Genomic DNA, 25,869 nt, shown 5'->3' with positions numbered 1-25,869 from the left:
CTAAGTCACACATGCTGTACTGGCCCTTTAGAGGCCATTCTGAAGCCAGTGATAGCTGGCTCACAAGTTGCTCAAATCATGTCCCTTCCACCCCAGCACGCTTTGTACACTGGGCAAAGGAAGGTAACAGGATGGTGTAAAAGCCAACTCATCAGCTCAACACATGAAAGGGATTGCCCCCTGAATCAGTTTCGTTCCTGGCTGGTTGTTTAAATTAGCTTTCTGTCCATCCCTTTGTGTTGCCAGAATGGCATAAGTGGGCTGGAATAGGGGCCAAGATCTGGTTCTAGATATTTATGTAAATAAATTAGGCACTAAAATCATAGCATATAACCACTGTGATCTTACATTCCAGTATTCATAGCTTCATCAACAGTTAAAAACACTCTTTTTAGAGCTGGGAGCTTCCTCCTAAGGCATACGTAAAGTTAATCAGGAGAGGAATAAAAGACACACATTCACCTTCTGTCAGTTACTAATTAGTCATACAACAGGACAGAAAAATGTAAAGAATGAATTCTTTATACAGAAGACATGGCGAGTGTAAAAATTCTTATGTGTGACTACCTGATTGGCTATGAAACTGGTTTCAATAAAGTTGAAGTGACTGAAGAATTTTCATGGTGACAACCATGTCTCCATAGCCCACAAGCATCATGAAACTTTGCACTAAGATATCCTATGCTGAAATTCAATACCTGACTGACACACAGAATGAGAGGTTACTCACCTTGTGCAGTAACTGGAGTTCTTCAAGATGTGCGTCCCTATGGGTGCTCCACTTCAGATGTGGTTGCACTCCATGAGTCTTAGAGCTGAGATTTTCTGTAGTAGTGCCTGTTCAGCCCACACATGTGCTCCAGATATCCTCATGCCCTATACCAAGGATATATAGAGTTGCATGGGCAAAACGGCCTCAGTTCCTTCTCTGCCACGAAGTCCTATAAGACAAAACTCCAAAGCAGAGGGGAAGGAGGGTGAGTAGCAGAGCACCTATAGGGACACACATCTCAAAGAATTCCAGTTACTGCATATGACAGAATACACTCTTGTATTCACACCCTACACACTATTGTAATAATCTTTGTACAAAGTACAAAGCTGCCTTGTAAGGTATCATTTGAAAACCTGTAATTTACTGGTCAGTATTGTCCTGGTAAAATATGTGCGGTAACATTGTATGTGAAGTTATAAGATTCTCCTGTATGGTGTTATTAACACATGTTCCAAACCCCACAGCTCTGCTCAACAGATGGCTGGCAAACAGGTCTGTCCTAAACAAAGAAATGTGTGCTCTGCTTAATTTGCATTTAAGCAATAAACAGAGTCATCAAGCAGGAAGGAAAGACAAAGGAAGTTCAAAAAGGTGGGGAAAAAAACAGCAGGGAACATCCTCCCACACAGATTCTTTGTCTCCTAGTGTCCGGCTGGAAATGTTTTTCAAGAGGGGGACTGAAACTAATAAAAGGGACAAACATCCCAAGACATCCCTCCCTCTTTCTTCCTGCGCATCACATTCATTACACATGAAGACAAAAAGGAAGCAGATGTTGGACTCTGGGAGAAGGTCCTGACCTGAAACTTTTGGCCATAATCTGGTGAAGCATATGGTAAGAAACTTTGCTTGAATCTAATATAGTTTGCTAAGTTAGGCATTAGTAAACATCTTATCTTTATTTTTCTTGTAAGCATTTCTGACTTTTATGCCTCATTACTTGTACTCACTTAAAATCTCTCTTTGTAGTGCTGGAGTCAGAGTCAAGCCATGGGTCAAAACTGAAAACAGCATCAGGTACCAAGCCAAAGGTCAGAGCTGGAGACAGCAAAGGAAGTTAATGCGGAGAAGCAAGAACGTGGCTTAGGGCAGGACAGCAGGAACTGGGAGTAGATGGGAATCTGGGACAGGAACCAGGAGCAGGCAGGGAAGCAGGGCTCAGGAGTCAGATAAGCAAAAGGGGTCCATAGTAGCAGCCAGCCAGGGATTCCTCAAGTTGCTTGGACAACTTCCTGTTGGCTCTTCCTGCTTTATATAGAGTACCTCAGCCAACTGGGGAGCTGGACATTTTCCCCAGTTGGGAGCTTTGGGGGCAGGGCCCTCTGTGAGCTAATTCCCTGGTTAGTTAGGTGAGCTGCTGGGTGGCAGTCATGGCCTGGACACTGCCTGGGGACCTGTGGGCCAGGGTTTGAGGCCTGTGATTCCCCTACAGGTTGATATGAAGGAGGGACTCTTGAGTTCCTGGCTTGTGGGTTGGCTGGAGCCTAGCACAGGAGTAACTTTACATCGTCATAGCCTGATAATTTGTCATTCTAAACTGGAGTGTCTCAGAGGAGAAAGTTTTGTACCCAATGAGGTCAAGGCATCTATGTTGCTTTCTAGGGTTTTATTATTTATGCGACCCTATTGGAGGGGAGGATGGATCTTCCAGTGAACATAAACAGTCCATTCCAGAGGCCACCCTCTGCGTAGTTGGAGTGGACTCTTGTAAGCAGAGAACCACAGCACCAAGCTTTGTCTTCACAGTAAACATGCAATACCACTGAATGTGTGTGCTCACTAAAGTTTAACTGGACTTTCATTGTAACTCTGCTCAGCAGAGGTGCCTTCCCCAGCATCACGGTTGGCCACCATGATGTCCTGCGACCCACAGGGCTCCATGGTTAAAAATATTTCCTGGCTCTCGGGGAGAATGGATCCACCACTTTGCCTGTCTCCCATTCTCCTCCTCCTCCTCCTCTTCCTCATCCACCATATCGTCCTTCTTGTTGTCCTTAGATTCATACATCTGTGAGGTGTCCACGTTGCTTGTGGGGGTGCTGGTAGGGTCACCCTTGGGAACTGCATGCAGCTCATTGCAGAACCTGCATATGTGGGGTTCAGCACCAGAACGACTGTTCGCCTCCCATGCCTTCTGGTACGCTTGGTGAAGTTCTTTTATTTTCACACGGCACTGCTGCGTTTCCCTCATGTAGCCCTTCTCACCCATTCCACCAGCAATCTTTGCATAGATGTCAGCGTTTCTTCTTCTAGATTGGAACTCTGTCTGCACAGACTCTTCTCCCCACATAGCTATGAGATCCACCACCTCCTGTGAAGACCAGGCTGGAGCGCTTTTGGGGCGTGTAGTCTCCATGATCAGCTGTGCTCAAGCTGTGATCAAAGCTGTGATCAAACAGGAAATGGGAAATCAAAAATTCCTGGGGCTTTAGCAGGGGAGGGGCTGTTTCCTGTGTACCTGGCTGCAGTGCAGCAGAGTTGAGAATGATCTCCAGAGCAGTCACACATGAGCATTGTGGGACACCACCTGGAGGCCAATTAAGTCGAATTACACAACACTGCATCTGCACTACCTCACAGTCGACCCATGAAAATCAAATTAAGCGCTACGCCTCTCGCAGTGGTGGGGTACAGAAGTCGACATTAGAGGCGACTCAGGTCAGTGTAAAGGACCTGATAATGTAGACACATACATTAACAGGTCGACGTAAGGTGGCTTCCTTCGACATAACTTTTTAGCGTAGACCAGGCCTCTGTGTCTAAGGTCTTTGCAATGTGAGCAAAGGTCTCCTAAAAAGCCTTAAAACTGTCAACCCATGGGCAGAGGCTAGTTGAACTGTTGCATCAGGCAGTGACTATTATTCTTTTTGTGTTGACTGGGCATGCTAATGTTGTTCCTCTGCTCCTCCCAGCTCCTGGGCACCAACGCTGTGCTCTGGTGACAGTAAACAACGTCACTAGGGAGCCAGTTCTCCCCCTTTTCCTGGATCTGCAGGAAGGAGATCTACTACGGGACACTTGTGATGATAGTCCTCAGTAGGGCCAGCATGCCTGGGTGGCACGTTGAATGAGTACTGGCCGAGTTGCAGCTGGTGAGCCCACTGCCATTCATGCCTCTACTGGGTTGCTGCCTTGTGAGTGGGATCTCCAGAACCAGCCCTAGTGTTGCTCTCTTAGAGGAGAAGTGTTCTTGCTCAATGCCAGGGAGAAGGCATGACACAGAGATGGTGACAAGGAGTCTTCAAACAGTACTCTTCAAACAGCAGTGCCATGGGTCAGTACTCTTGGCTCAGTGCCAGTCATCAGCCCCATGCCAGTGATGTCCCCAGACAGCATCTAGCTGTTTCCATGAGGGCATATCTCAGGCCCATAATCACCATGGTGGTCAGTGCTAGAAGTTGAGTTTTGATCTCACTTTGGCAGAGGACTAAGACTCCCTGTCTCTGAAGGAGTGCTGTGTCTTCTCCTTCCAGGACAGCGATGTTTGATGCCCCCTTCACTCCACTCCACCTCTGTAAGTCTCACCCTTGTGTTGGGGCACCAATGCCAGTTCCAATAATGACATTGCCAGTGGCTGGGATTGGCGGTGCTAAATCATTGGTCCCAGTACTGGTAGAACTGTTGATGTTGATGTAGTGGCCGGTGCCAGTGCTCCCAGTGCTAAGATGCTTGGCATCAATGTATTTGGCACTGATTTTGAGGGCATTTTCTTTCCTGTTTTCCTGTAGCTGCTCAACTGCAGAGTATGTTGCCTGCCTGAGGGAGCAGTCACTGAAGATGATCCTTTTCATTCCTTAGAGGTAGTAGTTTCCTCTGGGTCTGAGGTGGTGCACATCGATAGCTCAAGTAGATGTAGCTTCAGCCATGAGGTCCTGTGATGGGGAAACTGGATGGGACTCCGCTTCAGTGCCAGGAAGTGTGCATTCCTGCATATCGATGGCAGTAGAAGGCACTCGGTCCAGGCGATACCGTTTCAGATCCAGGGTGAACTCGTGATCTTCCTCAAGGACGGGCAAACATACCAACATCTTGGCATGCCAACGGTTTCTGCGTCAAGCAGACATCTAAGGATACCATCACGGAGATCCTACGAGATGTGGCCAGGATCGACTCCTCCCTACTGGCACTGTGGCAGAAGATCAACGTCTTGAACACCTTCCTAATCCCCTGTATTTCATTTGTCCTGAGGGGATCTGCCATGGCGAAGGTACCTCTTAACAAGGCAGACAACACCATCCAGCAGCTGGTGAAAAAGTGGATTTTTCTTCCCCAGAGGGCCAGCAATGAACTGGTGTACATCTCACACAGACAGAGCGGTGCCAACGTCCCTCGAATGGGTAATCTGTGCGACGTTGCCGTGATCACTCATGGCTTCCACCTTCTGATGTGCCCGGACACCACGGTGAGGAACATCACGGAGAGTGCTCTGCAGGATGCCGTCAAGAGGTGAATCGCCAGGACCTCCTCCAATCAAGATGTCACCACCTATCTGAGCAGCTCCCTGGAAGGCGAATTTGGAAGAGACGGGGAAGACTTTGCTTTGCTCTGGACTCGTGCCCGCAGCACTACGTGATGACTGGAGAAGCGTATCGGCTGCCACTGGACGTGGTGCTAGGAATGCCAGGAGATGGTGTCACAGGTGAAGAACACAAAGCGCACCATCATCACTCCGAGAGCCAGAACCAAGCTGGAGAGGACCCTGAAGGATGCCATCTGCTGCCAATACGTGGAAAACTTGAAACGGAAGCCGGACCAGAGCAAGGCCTTTAAGGTGACGCACAAGTGGGACACCAGCAACTTTCTCCCCGGGGGCATCTTCACCCAATTTGCCGACTGGAGGTTCATCCACTGGGCCTGGCTCAACTGCGTCCTGCTGAATGGAACAGTCCGCCACAGGAATTGGGACAAGCAATGCTGGAAGTGCGGCTAGGCCAACGAGACACTACCCCACGTTTTGTGTAGCTGCAAGCCCCATTCCGGAGCTTGGCAGCTGCGACACAACATCATCTAAGATCGCCTGGTCAGAGCCATCTCACCACCTGTGGAAAAGGTAGCCGTGAACTCCGCCATCCCTGGAACCGACAGCCAACTGCGACCGGACATCGTCATCACCAACGAGGACCGGAACAAGATCATCATGGTGGATGTCACAGTGCCCTTCGAAAACGGGACCTCGGCTTTCCACAATGCCCGATCTTGAAAGATGGAGAAATACGCCCCTCTGGCCAACACCCTGAGAGCTAGGGGCTATGAGGTCCAAACTCACGCGCTGATCGTTGGCGCCCTGGGAGAATGGGACCCCGGTAACGAGCGAGTGCTGAGAGAATGTGGAGTTGGTTAACACTACGCTCAGCTGACACGGCAACTCATGGTGTCAGACGCTGTCAGGTGGTCGAGGGACATCTACATAGAACACATCACCGGACATCGGCAATACCAGGAAGAATGAGCTGGAGTGCCGATGAGAAGCACAGTTGGGAAAGTAACTCAAATACTTTCCTGATGGACTGTATTTTTCTCTAAATGGACAACCTATCCTAAATTCTCAATTACTGAGGGACAATCTTCACTCATTGATATATTTTGCTTTCCGCCACCAACTCTCTGTATAACTTTTTTCATGAGTAATGTACCCGAATGTATGGATGCTAAATATCTAAACTGTATTATTAAATTCATTCACCTGAATTTGGGTTATTGCTGATTATGCACTATATGTATCTTATGACTTTAAAAACAAATGTTGTATTTGTGGATAATCTAAACACTATACCCAGATGTACAGACACTCTTTTCTTAACCTTTGTATTGTATAATTTTTTTAACATTAGCTTTCATAAAATTTTTAGTCTATATACTGTTCAAATATACACAAACGATACACAACTAAGATGCGCTCAGAGTTTATCACCGTATCATTTTATTTCATCTCATGCATGCATGTTAATGAAGACAACCAACTAGAGGACTCTGCTCCAAGTCTGCTAGTACAGTGGTTCTCGACCAGGGATACTCAGAGGTCTTCCAGGGGGTACATCAACTCATCTAGATATTTGCCTAGTTTTACAACACGCGACATAAAATGCACTAGCGAAGTCAGTACAAACTAAAATTTCACACAACGACTTGTTTATACTGCTCTATATACTATACACTGAAATGTAAGTACAATATTTATATTCCAATTGATTTCTTTTATAATTATATGGTAAAAATGAGAAAGTATGCAATTTTTTGGTAATAATGTGGTGTGATACTTTTGTATTTTTATGTCTGATTTTGTAAGCAAGTAGTTTTTAAGTGAGATGAACCTGGGGGGTACACAAGAGAAATAAGACTCCTAAAAGGGGTACAGTACTCTGGAAAGGTTGAGAACCACTGTGCTAGTATATCAAGTGAGCGAAGCCCATAGAAGTGTTGGCTATAAGTAAGGGAATGTGACAATGGGATTTCTGTTGTTCTCTATCTAATAGTCACGAATATGCCACAATAGCTCATTCCTACCTGATGTTGAACCTCTTCTAGACTTAGTTATATAACTTTCAAGCAGCTTCTTCATACGCTGGTCAGTAGCTTCATCAAAGGCGCACCTCCCCTTCTCATTTTTGAATAATGGATCAGCTCCATACCAAAGCAGTAACTCTGCCACCTAGAGGTAAAACTTTTCAGATACTTTTTCTTTTTCTTCTAATATTTTATTTTCCACTCCTCTCTCCTCATATATGCTTCTCTGTGGTGTACACAGAAATACCTGTCGCTAGTGTTAAAATACCACTAGAGTTTTAAAATTCTCAGTAATGGAATTTACCAATACCAAACATTCCTCTAAATACAAGTTTGTTCCAAACCCTTCCATTTATTTTTTTCATTTTTGAAAGCTTGCTTCAGTGAATAACCAGCTGACTTTCTAAAATCAAGGTCCAATAACAGAGTTTCTTGTTAACATGGTGATTTCTTAAATTATTTTTAAAAGGTTAATGTTGTGAATAAAGTCATAAGAATTCTGTCCAGTTTTACTCATTATACAATAAGTATGTGTAGAACAATTATTTTTAAGTATTAGAAAATTTGTAACTTAATTATTTCCTTTCTGGGACTTACTCCTCCCTCCCTCACTTCAGCACTACTGGGGTTTTGTTTCTCTCTGCATATCGAAGAGGCAGTTTAATTCTCGGCCTAGGTCACACCTTCTTCTTCTAGTCACTAGGAGAGCACTTCCTAAATTCACAGTTTGCAGGTGATTCTGTCACTGACCCAGTTCTTTCTCTGCCTTCCCTGTTCACCTAATGGTGAAGGAGAATTAAGATAAAGGAGCACTCAATCTGCAGTGAAACCCTCTCTAAAGCCACACATTAGGGGAATGCTGCCAAAGGTGTTGCCAACCTGCAGACCCTTACTCAGCCAGAAATGTAGAGAACTCTTAGCCTTTGTCTACACTGGCAAGTGAAAGACAAAACTTTTGTTGTTCAGAGGTGTCATAAATATAAAGGGAAGGGTAAACACCTTTAAAATCCCTCCTGGCCAGAGGAAAAATCCTTTCACCTGTAAAGGGTTAAGAAGCTGGGATAACCTCGCTGGCACCTGACCAAAATGACCAATGAGGAGACAAGATACTTTCAAAAGCTGGGAGGAGGGAGAAAAACAAAGGGTCTGTATCTGTCTGTGTGATGCTTTTGCTGGGGACAAAACAGGAATGGAGTCTTAGAACTTAGTAAGTAATCTAGCTAGATATGCGTTAGATTATGATTTCTTTAAATGGCTGAGAAATTAAGCTGAATAGAATGAATATTCCTGTCTGTGTATCTTTTTGTAACTTAAGGTTTTGCCTAGAGGGATTCTCTATGTTTTGAATCTAATTACCCTGTAAGGTATTTACCATCCTGATTTTACAGAGGTGATTCTTTTTTACTTTTTACTTCTATTAAAATCCTTCTTTTCAGAAACTGAATGCTTTTTCATTGTTCTTAAGATCCAAGGGTTTGGGTCTGTGGTCACCTATGCAAATTGGTGAGGATTTTTACCAAACTTTCCCCAGGAAGTGGGGTGCAAGGGTTGGGAGGATTTTGGGGGGAAAGACGTTTCCAAACAACACTTTCCTAATAAATAAACCCAGATAAATGTTTGGTGGTGGCAGTGGAAGTCCAAGGGCGAAGGGTAAAATAGTTTGTACCTTGGGGAAGTTTTAACCTAAGCTGGTAAAAGTAAATTTAGGAGGTTTTCGTACTGGTCCCCACATCTGTACCCTAGAGTTCAGAGTGGGGAAGGAACCTTGACAAGAGGTGTTAACCCCCCCCCCCACCAAAAGACAAAAGTTTTGTTGACGACAAGTGCTGGTGTGAACAGCGCTTTGTTGGCAGGAGTGCTCTGCTGCCGACAACGCTAACCCCGCTCATTACGGGGTGGAAGTTTTTTGTCGGCAGGAGAGCTCTCTCCTGCCAAGAAACAGCGGCTACATTGTGTGTCTTTTAGTGGCACGGCTGTAGCGGCACAGCTGTGTCGCTCAAAGGTGCATAGTGCAGACATAGCCTTACTTACCCAGTGTTAGTTGGAACGTCTATCCATATAATGTACTTATACCTCCCTCATTACTGTATTATCCAAGGACCTCACAATCTTTAATATATTTTCCCTCACAACACTCCTGTGGGGTAGGGAAGTATCCCCATCTTACAGATAGGAAACTGAGGCAAAGAGAGACTAAATGACTTACCCAAGATCACACAGGAAGCTTGTGGAAGGGCAGAAAATTGAACCTGTGTTTCGCAAGTCCCAGATGAACACCCTAATTATGGGATCAGTGACGGACCTTGAGAAAGCAGGTCAATTTTCTTCTGGATTTGGAGAGCTGGAGAAGATTTTAGGAATAGAACTTGCTACTGCCCACCAAAAAAGCTACAGATCCTGAGATGAATAAGGGTTAGGCAGGAGCAATGAATCACTCTCTGGGCAATGCTGGAGAGAGACGTTCTGGCAGGTGGTGGAAGAAGTATGGCTTAGGCTTGGTTTACACTACAGAGCTAGGTCGACATAACGCAGCTCAAATGACTTACTCTGTTAACATAATGTTTTAGTGCAAAGTGAACAGAAAATAATTCAGACCAGTGATTACAGAGTAGTATTTCCATGGGTGTCATGCATTGTTTCCCTCTAGGCTAAATGCTTGCACAGCTGGACATCCTGCTAGCAGGCACTAGTGGGGGGAAAGTTCCACTGTGCTCCTCCTTCCTCTCTCTAGCCCTGGCTGATAAATTTCTTCATTTCTGTCTCCCTCACTTCCTCCTCTCTTCTTTTTGCCTGTTCTTTCCTCTCTTCCTAAGCTCTTCTCTCTCTCACACACATACACACACACACACTGAAAGTGAGGGAGAAGGTACCTGGACTTGGAAGAAAAGTGAGAGAAAATGAAAGGGAGAAAGTGAGTGGTGGTGAAGAGACAATCAAGTATGGAACGAGTGAGGAAGGAAAATGATGCTATGTCTACAGTGGCTTGCATGCTTGAACACTGGACCATGTACATGCTCATGCATGGTCCCCATACCTGCCCCAAGTGTCTGCATATGCTGTGCTGGACACAGGTATAATGACATATACACACGCATACACATGTCCATACTGTCGCTGTTGTTACGTAAGATTAATGCTACCATTTCATGGGCTGTATACAGGATTCTGTGCATCACAGGGAGACATGCTAGGAACCGCTTTGCTGTGTGTTGTGGGTACTGTCCCCTGCCTTCACACATTTGTTGATGGCAGTTCCTAATCACATCGCCCCTCATTGTTATTCCCTGAAAAAGTAGATGGAAGACATTTAGCAATGAGATAACGATCTGATTCTGTTCCTGTTTCTTACAGTGGGACAAACAGTTATGCAGTAGAGTAGGCGACTGGTGAGATGTTGGATGGAATTTGGCCAGAACTTTCTGATACACTGAAGTCAGCTGACCGTGAGGGTCAATGACAATTCATTCAGCTCACATGGTACTGATATGGTGAACGCCAGTGTTGCCAGGGTATGTCCTTGGGTGGACCATCATTTCTGGTGCCGGAGAACCAGCATGTTGTGCTGGGATCACATCATTTTGGAAACCTGGAATGACCAGCAGTGGCTTCAGAACTTCCAAATGAAGAAACAGATCTTCATAGAGCCATGTGAGGAACTTGCATCAAACCTCTGGCACCAGAACACTCAATTCAGGGAAGCCATACCGGTTCAGAAGCAGGTTGCTATTGCTCTATGGAAGCTGGCACCACCAGGTCTGCTGCAAGTCACTTTGAGGTTGGAAAGTCCATTGTTGGGGTCACAGTTGTGCAGGTTTATGAGGCAGTTAACACTGCGATCTACTCAAGGTGGGTGCCATAAAAAAAGTTCCAGAAATAAGAGCTGGATTTCAGAGGATGGGGCTTCTAAACTATGCAGGGGCCATCAATGGCACCCACATCCCAATACTTTGCCCACCAAAAGGGGCAAATGCTTATGTGAACCACGTGTTCTGCAAGGCTTAGTGGTCCACAGAAGCAGTTTCATGACTACCAACATGGGAAATACTAAAAAGGTTCATGACACCAGAGTGCTGAGGTGATCAGGATTGTACTTGAAGGGAGTAGGACTTTATTCACCAGAAACTATATGGTTCTTTACAGTGTGTTGATGCCAACTGTTATTTTGGGGGACCTTGCATATCCACTCCTATCTTGTTTCATGAAGCCATTCCCCAACACCAGTGACACTGGAAAAAGGGAATTCAGTTACAAGCTCAGAAGCTGCAGAACGGTTATGGTATGTGTTTCCTGGGCTGGAAGCTCATTGGTGCTGCCTACCCCCCTGTGTCACAATGGCCATTCATATACTCATTGCCTGCTGCACACTCCGTAACATTTGTGAGGGTAAAAGAGGAGTGTTTCCATTCCAAATGGGCTCACAAGTCTGATTTGCAAACTTTGTACAGAAAACCAGATCCCACCCATGTGTACATTGGTCCTGGTTCCCAACAAGCAAGGGAAATTATGAACACCATATATGCACACATCTTGGCACAGCAGGGAGGCAGAGGGTGACATCTGCCTGTGCTGAGGGATGCATTCCCAGCAGCTGTATAAGGTGGGAAGGTATATAAGGGAACATTGGTGCCTATTTGTGAGGTGACATAGCTTTGTGACGGTTTCGTTTTCCTGTAGCGAAAGATCAGGAACTGTTCATTCCTGTGACATTGCACACATTGAAGACAATTATAACCCGGTGAAGATGCCCTGTTAACACCTTAGGGTTGAGTCTGTGCTGTGGAGGGTGGCAGCCGAGTTGTAATGTGGTCATTGTGCAATGATTTTGTCTTCACTATTCACACTTGTTTATAAACCTCTTATTGGGAGCACTCAATCTCTCTTACCAACCTTATGAAGATTTCCTGGGGCAGGGGTGAGTATTCAGCCATTCTGCATGGTATGCAGTCATTTTGTTTTTTGACTGTTCATTGTCAGCAGTGCTAACTGCATTTACGGGCTGTTACAGAGCACTAATCCCTATTACCACTGAAGCTGGTTAAGCTTTCAGTGGGAAGTATTTATGCACAGGGTAGTGGCAGATGGTGTCATTACCTGTGTTGCTACTGGTACTGTTTCAATTTTCTGCAGGTGAAGTAATCCATATAGATGTTCATCTACCCATTTTCTGTGTTTCTGACTTCTGTTACATTGAAAACTAGTAGCACTTTCTGTAAGAACATAATACTAATTGCACTTTCCCATCCCTCCCATGTATCCTTGGGACTTAGTATATTTCTGAACCTCAGGAGGGAGGGTTTGGTGGAGGACAGACAGAAAAGTGTTTGCAGTATCATGGCATCAGATAATTATATACCATTCAATTTCATGTGCTATGAATTGTGGGGCCCAATTCTGAATCTGAAAACATCTTCAGCTCACCAAACTTAGGAAGGAGGGGACACACACAAGTCTGGGAAATGATAACATTTATTAAAAGTATTAGATAGAATGGGTAATTGAAATCATTTTTAAAAGGAAGGGTCAAAAACAAATCTTTAAAAAATAAAGGGAATGCAAGTGGGAACACTGGCCATATATTAATGTCTCTGTAGCTGTCTCCTTGCCCACCTCCTGACAAGAAGGAATGACGGGAAAGTGACTTTTGGGGAAAAATGGGAATGTCTCCTGCAAGGGACTTGGGGGATGGGCACTTGGTGGGATTCTGGAACTCCTGCAGATTCATCATTCCCCTCCTGGTCACTCAGTAGGGCCCTCCTGTGAGGGGTTTTGGGTGCTAGTGGTGGGCAATGCCCCAGGAGTCTTGCAGGCTCTGGTCTCCTCCCAGTCTCTTAGGGGGGTCCTTGAAACAGGATCCTCTGGCTCAGTAGCATCCCACGCGGCAGCTGGAGGAAGAAATGGATGTAGTGGTTCATGGACTGGTTCAGCTGATTCGGCAGCAGGTTGACCTCGAATTCATTCACAAGTTCAATGGGGGAATGTTCCCATTCTCTGTGCTGTTCCTCCTGCTCCATGAACCAGTACATCCGTGTCTCTTCCTGATGAAGTGCCCAATCCTTCCATGCCCAGAGGAATTTAAATGGTTCCTGGTTTCCCCCGCCCATGCCTATATGCAGCTCTTCCTGAGTCCTTCTCCATCTGTCTCTGGGGCATTGCTCCAGCCCTTTCTGTGGGATGGTTTCACTCTCAGGAACTGAAGGTCCTGACAATTGAAAGAGAAGGGTAGAATTACAATTTTTGTCCTTGGGAAAAAGCTCAGAAATCCCCCCCACATAACATAACTTTACTGTAGAAGGCCACAATTTTGATACTTTTCAGCATTCCATGAATGTGACTTTTAAACTATCCTTGGTTCTTAGGCAACTTTTGCAGCCCATGAGGAAGGAGCACAGGCTCCTAATAGTAAATAAACTGTACTAATACTTTTAAAAATTTAAATGTTCATAGTGTCTCAAGGTAGTGGGCAGGGGGAAGAGAGAGTGGCACTTCCTTCCAGGGTGCTAAGTTACCATTTTGCAATTCCTTTTTTAAAGGCTGGGTAACATTTGGAGAACATAGCTGTTTCCAAGATACCAGAACGGAAAAGAGAAGTGGCTTTCTGTCCAGCTAGAGTTTCTGCTACACTGGAAACTTGCTGAAATATGCTTGTGCAGCATAGCACAGTGCGGGGAGAGGCAATACACCAGGGACAGGGACAGTAACAATTTTGTAATCTTCTAAGGGAGAAAGGACTGCTGTGACTAACATTTCCTCAGAGAACCAAAGTGTTCTACAACTGTGTTCTGCTCCCTCCCCATTCCCAGACCTAACATCCCCTCCACCTGCCCACCCCGTTCCACATAGCTACCATTTGTAAGGTGATGGTAAGATCAGAAGGTGGGAGAAGCACTGAAACTGTGTAATCTTTAAAAGACAAAAGACAGCTGTTACTAACTTTAGACAACCTACTATAAGCTTTCTGCAACTGTCCCATCCCCAACTGGGATTTTTCTAACTTGACCCCTTCCTTCCCAGGATCTGTGCAGCCCCAGAGCCTTTGCTGTCTGACCCCTGGCCAAGAAATGCACAAACACAGAGGCAATGATTTTTCCTGAATAATCTGTTTTTAAGAAACAGCTTTATCCAAATGCATAATACAGGTTCATCAGAAATCAATAAAATCATTGATTTATAACTATGTCTTGCTTGGGGACCATCTGGGGGGGCGGGGAGCAGGGGCTGGAGGGAGCAGGGGAGAGTTGGAGGAGTTTGGTAGGGAGAGAGGGCATGACAATTCCATGGCTTTCAGCACTGCAGTTCAAACTCACAGACACATAGCAATGCATGGCATATTATCCAGAGTGGAATAGTCAGTGCACAGTATTTCAAATGCCCTGGATCATAAAATCAGTAATTTAGCATAAGATGAAGAGGGGATATTGGCAGGGAAGGTCCATTGTAACTTACCAGCCTTAGGTTTTGGTTCCTGCCGTGACTCGGGATCCTCCTTGGATTCATCAGGGTAGGAGGCTTCCTCAACAGGCTCCACTGGAGAGAGGTGCAGAATAACATGCTCTTCATCCTCCAAGTCTTCTGGGGCACCCTCCATGGTCCGTGCTGCCTCCTCACTCTAGCCCTCATCAGCATCCTATTGGATAATGAGGCTGGTGGGGTTGAGGAAGGGATCATGAACCACTTCAGGCTCTGTACCAGGAGCCCTTGACAGCACCTGGTCAAGCTCCTCATAGAAGGGGCATGTAGAAGAAGCCACATCCCAGAGAGACTGTTTGAGTCTTTTGCCCTCCTGTATGGAAGCCTCATCTGGTTCATGTGTTCCCGCCCCTGGGCTGGAGACCGCTCAATGCCTGCCTTCTCCAGCCTCCATGAAATTTCCTGGTACAGGTGTATGTTCCTGCCGCTCTGGCTGAAGTCAAGGAAGACAGTGCACTCTGACCACACATTGATAAGCACCCAAGTGTGCTCAGTGGGCCAAGTGGCTGCTCTCAGAGCAGGATGCATTTTCACCGGTATTGATCTGTATGAGTTCAATGGAAAGCTGGTCACTGCAGCACGCTACTTCCACTGAAAACGAAGGGACAGGAACCTTTATAGAGTGGGCAAGGGTCAGGAAGAAAAGGGTCCAGTGCATTGTCAGAATGGGAGTGGAGGACTATTGAAACTTGAGTCCTGGTACATGACCCTTATCCACACCCCTCAGGCATGCTAGCTTACTCACTCTCTACATTCCTTCAGACACATGCTTTGGGGTTCATGTGTGGGTTATGACACAACCGCATGCATAGGCACGTGTACAGTCACTAATATAGAAATAGTCCTTAGTCAATGGGGAGGAAGGAAATAGAGATTATGAGTGACCAAAGAGGTAGCAAGAATGAGGGAAAGGGCAGAGTAAGTGGAGAAAATAATATAGCAGGAGAAACTGCACCCATAAGTTTTAAACTTGAGTTCTAGAAGCCATTTGTTATGCACATGGGGGAAAAAAATAGAAAAAAATATTGGTGTCAGTCCAGATCAAAACCCTGATCTACTTTCAGTCCAATATTTTGTCTCCAACAGCAGTCTCATACTTCAAAAGGAAGTACAAAAAACATATTCAATTGTGCAATAATGTGTATTTTGATGTCTTCAGACAACCTGAAGCGTGAGACCTGTAGCATTATCAATTTAGATGATCTTTTCTGTGCTATTTTCGTAAACAGTTAGAAAAATGCAGCTAATTTCTGCTATCACACACTAAAGAACAAATCTGTAAAGTGTTGCTCATGATTTTATCAGAAGTCGGGCAGCAAGAATTCCAAATACTCTGAAATCTTAACATGTAACCCTAAATTCTAAATAATTAGCAGGACATGTAATGAAACTGAAATGCAGCGTAACCTCCCTGACCCAATCACAGGAATTTTTATAGGTAAAATGTAGTTTGTGCCCAAATATAGAAATCATACCTCATAATGGCCCTCTTTAACTGCATCCTGTATTGGTGTTACTTGTTCACTTCCTTTACAGTTAACATCAGCTCCTGCTTTCAAAAGCTCATTTGCTGTCTTATAAAAACCTTCCACACTGGCTTCATGTAGTGGAGTCCAGCCTACAACAAACGAAAATTATCAACTAAATCTTACATTTCATATCTGAATAATATTCTTGACACCAATTTTTATCCATTTTGCAGACTATTTAATAAAGTTTTAATTTTTAAGATAGTCTAAATTTATTAGAAATTTCAATATTTTAAGAATAAGTTGACCATGTGACAAATTTTTATATGGTTCAAATGTGATGTAGGTGAGAGGTCCTAACTGTCAAAATATGCACTTGCCTAAGAACTGCATGCCATTATAACAAATGTAGATGTTAGATTATGTATTGGCTCAAAAAGGAAAGAAACCTTAACCTTTGCATACCAGCAATTTCTCTGTGAATGAAACTTTTACGCTTTGGGTATGTCTACCCAGCAGTTGGGATGTGTAATTCCCAGTGGGGGTAGACATACATGTGCTAGCTCTACTTGACCAAGCATGCTAAAAATAGCAGTGGAGCTACAGCAGCATGCGGGGCGGCTTGGGCTAGCTACCGGAGTACAACCTCATTGGAGGTCCTAGACAAGCCACTGCTATTTTTAGCATGCTAGCTCAAGCACAGCTAGCACGTGTAAGTCTACACAAACAGGTAATTATACCTCCCAGCTGCTAGATAGATACACCCAACAACCTTTGTGTGTGGTCTTGTTATTTAGTCAGTCACACTGGAGATGATAATTAAGAGAGAAGTGAGAAAATAAAGAACCTGAGCTATGAATAATACAACATATGTTCCTGTCTCAGGAACAGACACTAGCAATTAATAATGGTGGGGATCATGTTGATGTCCATTTCAGTATCTCCAAGCATCATTAAATGTATAAACTCGTGGACTTTAAGGCCAGAAGGGACCATTGTGATCACCTAGTCTCACCTCCTGCTTTAAGAACATCTAAGAATGTGAACATTAGAACATCTAAGAATCTAAGAAATAATGTGATGAAAAATGTTTACTCATTTTCCATTTCCCTTTCTGATCACATAGAACAAATCCAACTTTCACCTTTGCAGACAGCAGAACTGTAGCAATCAGAGGTTGAGTAGCAGGTGGAGCAGAGATGCTCTGCATGGGGAGGGAGGGAAATCTGGGGCTGAGGGGGCAGGTTGGGTTCTCTGCATTGGGAACATGGGGAGCTACTGAGACATAGCAGGAAGTAGCTGTTCCTATTTGCTTCCCAGCCCAATCCCATGAGCCACAGCAGCTGCTCCAGCCCCACCAGTCCCACTTCACCTCCACCCTCCTATGCATGCACACAGCTTACAAGGAATGACATGTTGGGGTAGAAACATATATCAGCCTCTACAATATTTCCATTTACTCCTGGGGCATTCTGCACCAAAAAATTTAAATTTCTATGCCAAAAAATTAAAAATTCTGCACACAATATTTTAAAATCCTACAAATTTTATTTGTCAAATAAATGAGGTGGCTCCAGCATGGCATTGAGGGAAACAGGCCACTGGCAGCACTGAGCTGGGAGATCACTCTGCAGCTCCCCCCGGGACCCAGACTCAACAGTGAGGCTGCACCCAAACCTTCCCCAGTGCAAGAACTGGGCCTGCCCCAGAAACACCCCAGGGCCCTGACCCTCTGTGCCAGGTGCACCAGGTGTGCGCATGCAGACTCAGCCCGGCAGGATCCAAGTGCAGAGGGACTTAGTGTGGGGGGATCCAGGTGTGGGTTGAGAGGGTTCTGTGTGGGGCAATCTGGGGGTAGGCAGCTCAGTGGGGGATCCGTGTGTGTATGTGCAATCTGGATGCACAGGGGTTTGTTGGGGGGTTCTGGGTGCAACAGTAAGGGGACTTTGCAGGGGGGTCCAGATGAAGATGGTTGGAGCTCATCAGTGGGGGCGTGGGTGGGGGGGCAGAGCTGGGCAGGGGGGTCTGGGTATGGGGGGTTCAGTGTGGGGGTCCAGATGCTATGGGAATGGGGCTCAATGAGGTTGGGGATCCAGGTGCTCCTGGTTGGGGCTCGGTGGAGATCCGGGTGACTCTTCAGGGTGGTCCAAGTGCAGGGGGAGTGGAGCTTGGCAGGAGGGGTTCTGGGTGTGTGTGGGGAGGTGAGGCTTGGCGGAAGGGTCTGGGCATGAGGGGGTCTGGATGCATGGGCACTGGGCAGATGAGGGAGCAACTCCCTGTACAGTGATCCCTCCCTCTGCAGCTGAGGAGTGATGGGTGTGGGGGGGGGGAGAGAGTTTGCAGAGCTTCCTGGAGCCTGGGGAGAAATCTAGGGCTGGGGCTGACCCGGCTCTGGATGCTGTGCAGGGGAAGAGGAAGTCCCGTCCTCCCCAGCCCAGCCAGACTAGCGGCTGAGCCCGGCACAGGGTAGAAGCCACCAGCCAGGTCTTCCCCAGTCCTGCCCCCTGCCTCACAGTGATTTATCTCTCTGCCAGCTGCCCTGGGCACCCAAAACATACTGCTGCGGAGGGTCACATGACCACTCTTGTGGCTTCCCTTTGCTTCCCCCTCAGAAAGTCATTTTTCTGCAGGGAAGCAAAGAAATCTGTAGGGGGACATGAATTCTGCACAGGAGAGGTGGCACAGAATTCCCCCAGGAGTATTCCATTGCAGGGGCACTAGCCTCCACTCCCTCTCATGTCGGTTCTGCCACCCAGGTAGCAATTCCACTCAATGGAGGAAAGAGGATTTGGGAAAGATGAAGGCAGTATGTAAGCCCTGAGCTGCACTGACCTAGCTTTGCATGAGTTCCCTGTATGGCAGTGTTCTTATTGAATCAGCAGAGTGAACTGGGGAAGAAGATAGACGATCCACGCCCAGAGTGCTTTCTAATCCTCCTTCCACCACTTCCTGCATCAAAACACACTAAGGTTCCATTGACCACAATAGCTTTTTCCTTCAACCATCTACCCACGGGTGGAGATACCCCTGTACATATCTAGAATGCTTGTTGGGCTCTAAATTTGACACAATCCTTTTCTCATTTAAGTCAAGGGCAAAACTCTCATTAACTTCATAAGAAACAAGACTGATTCCATCAAGCCAAATTCTGGGCTGTTTTACAGATTATGCATGCCAGAAGGGTGTAAAATCAGTGCATTAACATGGAGTTTTGGAGGTAATGTCTATATTACATATATGGCTCTTCACATTTATTACCTGTCTCGTGAGAACTTATAAGAACTTAAACTAATAAGAATTCAAAAAAGTGGTGGATCAACTCTAAAACATCTTTCTGTTTGTGATCCGGTAGCATGAGCATTTATTACTTATGCTTACATATTTGTTTTGTAATTCATAAAATTATCTTTTAATTGGAATTGAAACTTACCAGCATAATCCTGAGTATTTACATTTGCACCAACTTTTATAATTTTGCGTACAAGGTCTGTATCATCTTCAGCAACAGCTTTATGCAGTAAGGTCTCACCAAAAAGATTTTTCCTACAGATTTTTGAAAGAGGAATGGAGGCAACAGGTGCAGTATTTGAAAAATTTTTAACAGAGGTTTGTTTTGCTGAAAAACATAAAATAAAGATCTGGTAAACTGAAAAAATATGTTTGATTACTGTTTTGGCCTCAGCACTACAGTTAGCATACAAGTTTTCTGAAGAAAAATCTTGTCAACAGGAATTTTTGCCCAACTACTAACCTGTCAAAAACAGACATTTCAGAAAGTTGCTCCTTCAGTAAAATATGTAAACATCAATCTCACTTACTAAAGATTGTATTTAACCCCATAAACTCTGCACCAATCTCCTGATATCAAATGGGTTCAATGCACAGAATGAAAGAATATGGCTTTTAAACAGTGGTTTTTTTAAACTCTTGGCTGTCTACATTTTAGGCAAAGTGTACTAATCATTTTCAACAAGTTTGATCAAATCTGCTATCCTGTGCTACATTTCCTTAAAAGAAAAGCAGTCACTCCTCTCGTCCTTACCAAACCTATGGCATCTATTAGCAATTATTTTATGTTTTGTGTTTTACGTATGCTTAAGTTTACAAAACAAAATATAGAAACAAACATTATTATTATACTTTGGAACAAATCCTGCTTTCCATTATGCACCCATAATGTAGGATTCAAATGTAGTGGAACCATTTCTATTGTACTGGGGCACAAGATTACACTTTACCAGCAGTGGGGAATTCTGCCTTCTCCCTTCATGCTGTGGAGAGGTGTTCCAGGGCTACTGTCTATGCTTGAAGGCAAAAGGATGGGGATGGATTATGGCCAGGCAGGAGGCATGGCAAGGGCACAAGCATGGTCCATTCATTGTGCAGATCCAATAGCTTAACATTTTGCTCATGTGGGAGTAGAGAGCTACCCCTCTCCATATTCTGTGGTTGTAGGCTGCACAAGAAGCCTGGCTGGTTGTGACTAAAGATTCCAATCTTCAGCCTTTTGATATTTTTGAAATGGAGGAAAGTCCATGTACATCAGTGGTCTCCAACCTTTTTACGCACAAGATCACTTTTTGAACTTAAGTGCAACCCAGGATCTACCCCATCCCTTCTGAGGCCCCACCCCTTTCCCGAAGCTCCACCTCACTCACTCCGCATACACACGGATCTACCCCATCCCTGTCACTCACTCTCCCCCACCCTCACTCACTTTCACCGGGCTGGTGGGGCAGGGAGTTGAGGTTCGGGATGGGGTGCAGGCTTTGGGCTGGGGCCAACGGGTTCGGAGTGTGGGATGGGGCTCCAGGCTGAGCCTGGGGCAGGGAGTTGCGGAGGAGGAGGGGATATGGGGTGCTGGCTCTGGGAGGAGGCTCAGGGCTGGGGTGCAGGCAGCACTTACCTCAGGCGGCTCCCGGTCAGCGGCAGTGCAGCACGGCTAAGGCAGGCTCGCTGCCTGCCCCGGCCCCACACTACTCCCGGAAGGGGCCAATGCACCCCTGCGGCCCCTGAGGGGGGCACGTGGCTCTGTGTGCTGCCCCTCTCTGCAGGCACCGCTCCCGCAGATCCCATTGGCCACAGTTCCCCGTTCCCGGCCAATGGGAGCTGTGGGGGCGGTGCTTGCAGGCAGGAGCAGTGCGTGGAGACCCCTACTCCCGCTCCCCCAGGGCCATGGGGGCATGCTGGCTGCTTCCAGAAGTGGCGTGGGGCTGGGACAGGCAGGGAGCCTGCCTTAGCAGCAGCCCCACTGCAGCCAGAGATCACGATCGACTGGTAGAGTCTCCAGGATCAACCAGTCGATTGCGATCGGCCAGTTGGTGAACACTGATGTACATTAATTTTGCTCTATGCAATAGGATTTGCCCATATAACTACAGCCAATCATGATGAAAACAGAAAAATACATTTTATTTTGAGCATTTTGTTTTAAAAATAATATTTTGCTCTTGAATGAAAACCTGTTGCTGACTTTATTTTAATAAATATGAGTCATCTGATTAGAAAACCCATCGTAAGCATGGTTATAGTGGAAATACTGACAACCCTTCCTGAAAGCAAGGTGCTGGGTAGTGGTAGATTTATAATTAACAACTTATATTATACCTACTATTATATGTCATATAACGTATACCTTCAAAAAGTTTTAAAATATATTAGGTACACGGTTAAAGCCAAACTGGACTTGCATAAATGGAAATAATTATAACACTCCAATCTTAAAAGTAATTATGGTTCAATGGTTAGGGGATGAAGTAGTCAGGAGGCCCAGGTTCAATTGTGTGCTCTGCCACAGACTTCCTGTGTCACCCTGAGCAAGTCTCTTTACATCTCAGTTCCTCACATGTAAAATGGGAATAATAGGACTTCTTTACTTTACAGGAGTGTTGCGAGGAGTAATATATCACAGAATGTGAGGTGCACAGATGTAATTGTGATGGAGGTCATAAAAATACATCAAATCGATTGAAACCTGCAATCTACTCCAGGGGGGTGAATTCCTGTGCACGCTGAGTCACACTGACTTCAGAGAGACTCTGCACAAGCAGTTTGCCTTTGCAAGTCAAACTGTAGGACCTACATTTGTACTCTGGATCTATTTTTTTGTTTTGGTGTTTCTGAATACTCAGTCATTTCAATTATAATGTTACAAAATTAGATTTTCACCCCTGAATGTTTTTCTTAAATTTTATGAAGGATGTGTGTAAGCAGGTCAATTATTAGAGTCTGTACTGTAAACAGTGGAATAAAAACTGGTACAAAGTATCATGGATTATTATTAAAACTAATGTATATAAAGCTTTTTAAAAAGGTAGCTCATAAATCCACATTTCAGTGACTTTGAAAACACCATCCAACAAATTTATACTTTTCTGGTTCAGTACATTTGTTTGAATCAGTTCAACAGAAGAGTAACTTATCTGGCAAATAAATGTCAGAAGCATCTCTTACTAATTTTCTTTGCAAGCCTTTGGCTTTTCCTCATCTGCTCAACCTTGCTGTTTACATTCATAGTTGATGTTTGGTATGTACCGGCTTCTGGCTCTGAACACTGTTCTTTGCTGTCCTTACAAGCAGAGTCTTGTGTTCTACTGATGAGAGATTTATTCAGAATGAATAAAAATATTCTCCACTTTATAAAACAACAATGTAGTATTTATACTAGATTTAAAAGTAAACATTTAATTTGTAAAGGAGGTTTATAATTATGTGCAGATGCATACTCCATGTAATCACACAAACTTCAATGGGATTGTATGGAGTATAAATCAGTGCAGAATATGACCTTGAGTGTTTCAAAGAAAATGTAAAATCTTTACCTTTCAGGCAATTTAAATGAACATTTACACAGTAGAAATGAGGAATGAAAGGCATGTATGTTTCATATTTATTAAATAAATTGGAAGAGAGATAGATAAAGAGTTCATGCCTGAAGAGAAGTAAGCTTTTTATGTTATATATGTCATACCCAAAATCTTTAGATGAAAGTTTATTTCCTGTTTCTTCATCATTACTATATATTCTCTGTTGAGTTTCTTCTAGCATTTTATAACAACTGGAAACTTCATGTATGTGCTTTCTAGTACAATTTTCTCTTATTCGAGTTGACTTCCTTAATGTATATGAAGTTGCTTTGGTAGTTTCTACATCCGAGGTATTCTCTATTGAACCTGAATTTCCTTCACCAGCTTGTTTGTCATAAGAGGCGACATTGCAGTAATCAGAAATTATCAAGTCTTGGTTCTTCTGGTTACCTACAAGCTGTGACAAAAAGTATTATTTCAAACTACTGGTAGTCAAGCTTTAAAAAGAAATGCTGTGCCTGGATTATTGTGTGTGGTGTTAAAAGCAAAATGTCATTTAAGTTATACATGCACAGATAGATAGATAGATAGATAGATAGAGACTTAGAATAAATAGGTTACTTAATAACTGGAGTTCTGCAAATATATTCCCTACACAGAGGGAAGCACTTGGAGTTGTGTGCCATGCTTTGCAGGCACTGGAACTACTAAGAACACCCAGCAAGGGAAGTGGATGGCTCAGGAAATAGGGATGTAATGGGACAAAGATGTAAAGTCAGTGGATGATATGGCTTTTTTAGCTGATGCCTTCAAACAGAATCAGGCATCTATTGAGGGCAGGCCACAGAAAGAGGGGTTTGAAACTGGTAGGAAGGGAGCCCCCTGGGAAGAGAGAAGCGGGTTGGGAGCCTAAACATTCTCTTACCCCAAAACATTCCTCTAACTTCATCCCAAATCTCCTGTAAAAGCAGAAGAGCCCAAAAGGTGCTATCAGTGTAATTCAACTGATCACCTGAGGAATAAATGCCCTGTGCTAGGAGGAAGTGGGCAACAAATAGCTTGTTAGTTCTGCTGTCCTCAACACAGAAACCCCCCAAGCAATTGAAACCTATCATATTGTTTTGTGAGGTTAGCCTCTGCAGAACCAGATATGGAGTATGTTAAGGCTGTCCAAATTGATGATAGGGAGTACTTGGGGCAGAGAGATACAGGGGCCCAGATCTCTCTGGTTAAGCAGAGTGTGGTCCCAAAGGCTAGTATGTTGCCTGGCCAAATGGCAGAGATTGTGGGGATGGGCGAAAGCAGATTCCTCAGACCACTAGCTAAAATCCATGTGGTGTTGGAAAGTGTTCTGACTCTGGGGGTAAGAGAACACCTCCTAGTCGGCCTGCTTCTTGGTAATGATTTTTTCCGTGAAGCTCAGGTTAAAGTATTTGCCTGCAGCAGGAGGGAGTTTTAAGCTGGGACCCCCGAGGGAAAGGGTAAGGTCTCAGGAACTGCTGAGAGAATGGGAGAGAGTCTCCTTGATTCTTCTGCAGCAGGGAGAAACCACATGCTTCCAGGTGGGAGGGTGGTTGAGACCAACTCCTGCACTGCAGCTGGAGGCAACACCACATTAGGAAGGGATGGGGTGGGTGTAACATCCGCCAGGGAGAGAATTGCCCAGGTTGTTAGCTGCCAGCAGGTCACAGCTGAACCAGAGGCAAAACCGGCTCTAGGGAGCATAGAGTAATGTGTCCCAAAGGAGAGCCCAGAGAAGAGCTGGGGATCTCAGAAACCACTGAGGTGGGTGAGGATTCCTGAGACTCTGTACCGCAGGGAAGTAGGGTGCTTCCAAGTATGGGAGGGGCTGAGACTAGCTCCTTTCCAGCAGGAGGAAACATGCCCTCAGGTGCAGGGGCAGGAGAAGTGTTGTCAGCGATTAAGGAAACTGTCCCAGTTGTTAGCTGGCAGAGTTCTGCAGATGAACAAGAGACAGAACCCTTCCTAGGGAGCACAGAGAAATGTGTCTTAGGAGGAGCCCCAGAGGAGGAAACTGGGGAAGGAATAGTGGGGGCACAGGAATGTTTCCTCACTAGTCACTTGGGGCAGAATGTCCAGGACACTAGGAGGATGGCTGGATCAGCATCAGTGCACCCAAGCACTCAGCCTGTGACCCAGGTTTTGAGAAGGAACAGTGGAACTGACCTCCTGGAGAAGAGCAGTCACACAACTGACTTCTCAGGGACAGAGAAAGGGGTAGCGGAGGGTACCCCAATCCAGGTCCCAATTTTTCAGTATGCTATTTCTGATACAGTTACTTTCCAAAAATGTTTCTCTTTAAATCAAGATGCAACTCCAATGCCTGTGATAACGGAGGAGTTGGGACCAGGAAACTGCCAGGTGGTAGTTTGTGAGAATACAAATGGCCCAACTGACAGAGAAGGGGGTGTCTTCCCCCACAACAGAGAAAGCAATTATGGGAGAGCTGCTGGGAAAAGGTGCATCTGATTGAAGGGTTAACACACGTAGCCCAGAGAGCACAGATCACAGCCCTCTAGGGGGCAGGGAAGGACTCAGTGCTGGGAGGGGGAACACACAGGGTAACCCCAAAAGGGGAGCTGGATTTTCTGCATATGTACAGTCCTGGGTTAGGAGACCGCTCCCCAAAGGGCCAGCCAATGTGCAGGATCCCCTGAACACCTATCTTGCCAGACCCTGAGACACCAAAATTCCAGAAACATGATTAAATTAAGAGCCCATACAGGGGGAACAATGGAGGAAAGGAAAAGTCAGTGGCTGATTACATGGGAGAGGGTCAAAGGACACCCTGGGTAACAAACAAACTAACCTCAAACTACACTATCTG

At 45.2% G+C, this 25,869-nt stretch overlaps 1 protein-coding gene across 1 annotated transcript in view; it reads right to left on the bottom strand.

The window, feature by feature from the left end:
- ANKRD31 (ankyrin repeat domain 31) overlaps positions 1-25,869 on the bottom strand; it is a 109,593-nt gene that overhangs the window by 60,922 nt on the left and 22,802 nt on the right. The window contains exons 8-12 of the mRNA XM_043546618.1: positions 23,186-23,478; positions 22,669-22,808; positions 19,646-19,831; positions 16,222-16,364; positions 7,280-7,424 (exon numbers count right to left, since the gene is read on the bottom strand). Of these exons, the coding sequence (XP_043402553.1) occupies positions 7,280-7,424; positions 16,222-16,364; positions 19,646-19,831; positions 22,669-22,808; positions 23,186-23,478 (907 nt within the window). The remainder of the gene's footprint in view (positions 1-7,279; positions 7,425-16,221; positions 16,365-19,645; positions 19,832-22,668; positions 22,809-23,185; positions 23,479-25,869) is intronic.

The sequence above is a fragment of the Chelonia mydas genome, chromosome 5 (genome assembly GCF_015237465.2).
Source record: "Chelonia mydas isolate rCheMyd1 chromosome 5, rCheMyd1.pri.v2, whole genome shotgun sequence".
Lineage (NCBI taxonomy): Eukaryota > Metazoa > Chordata > Testudines > Cheloniidae > Chelonia > Chelonia mydas.
Note: the sequence above shows the minus strand (reverse complement) of the source record. Positions and strands in the feature narration are given on the sequence as shown.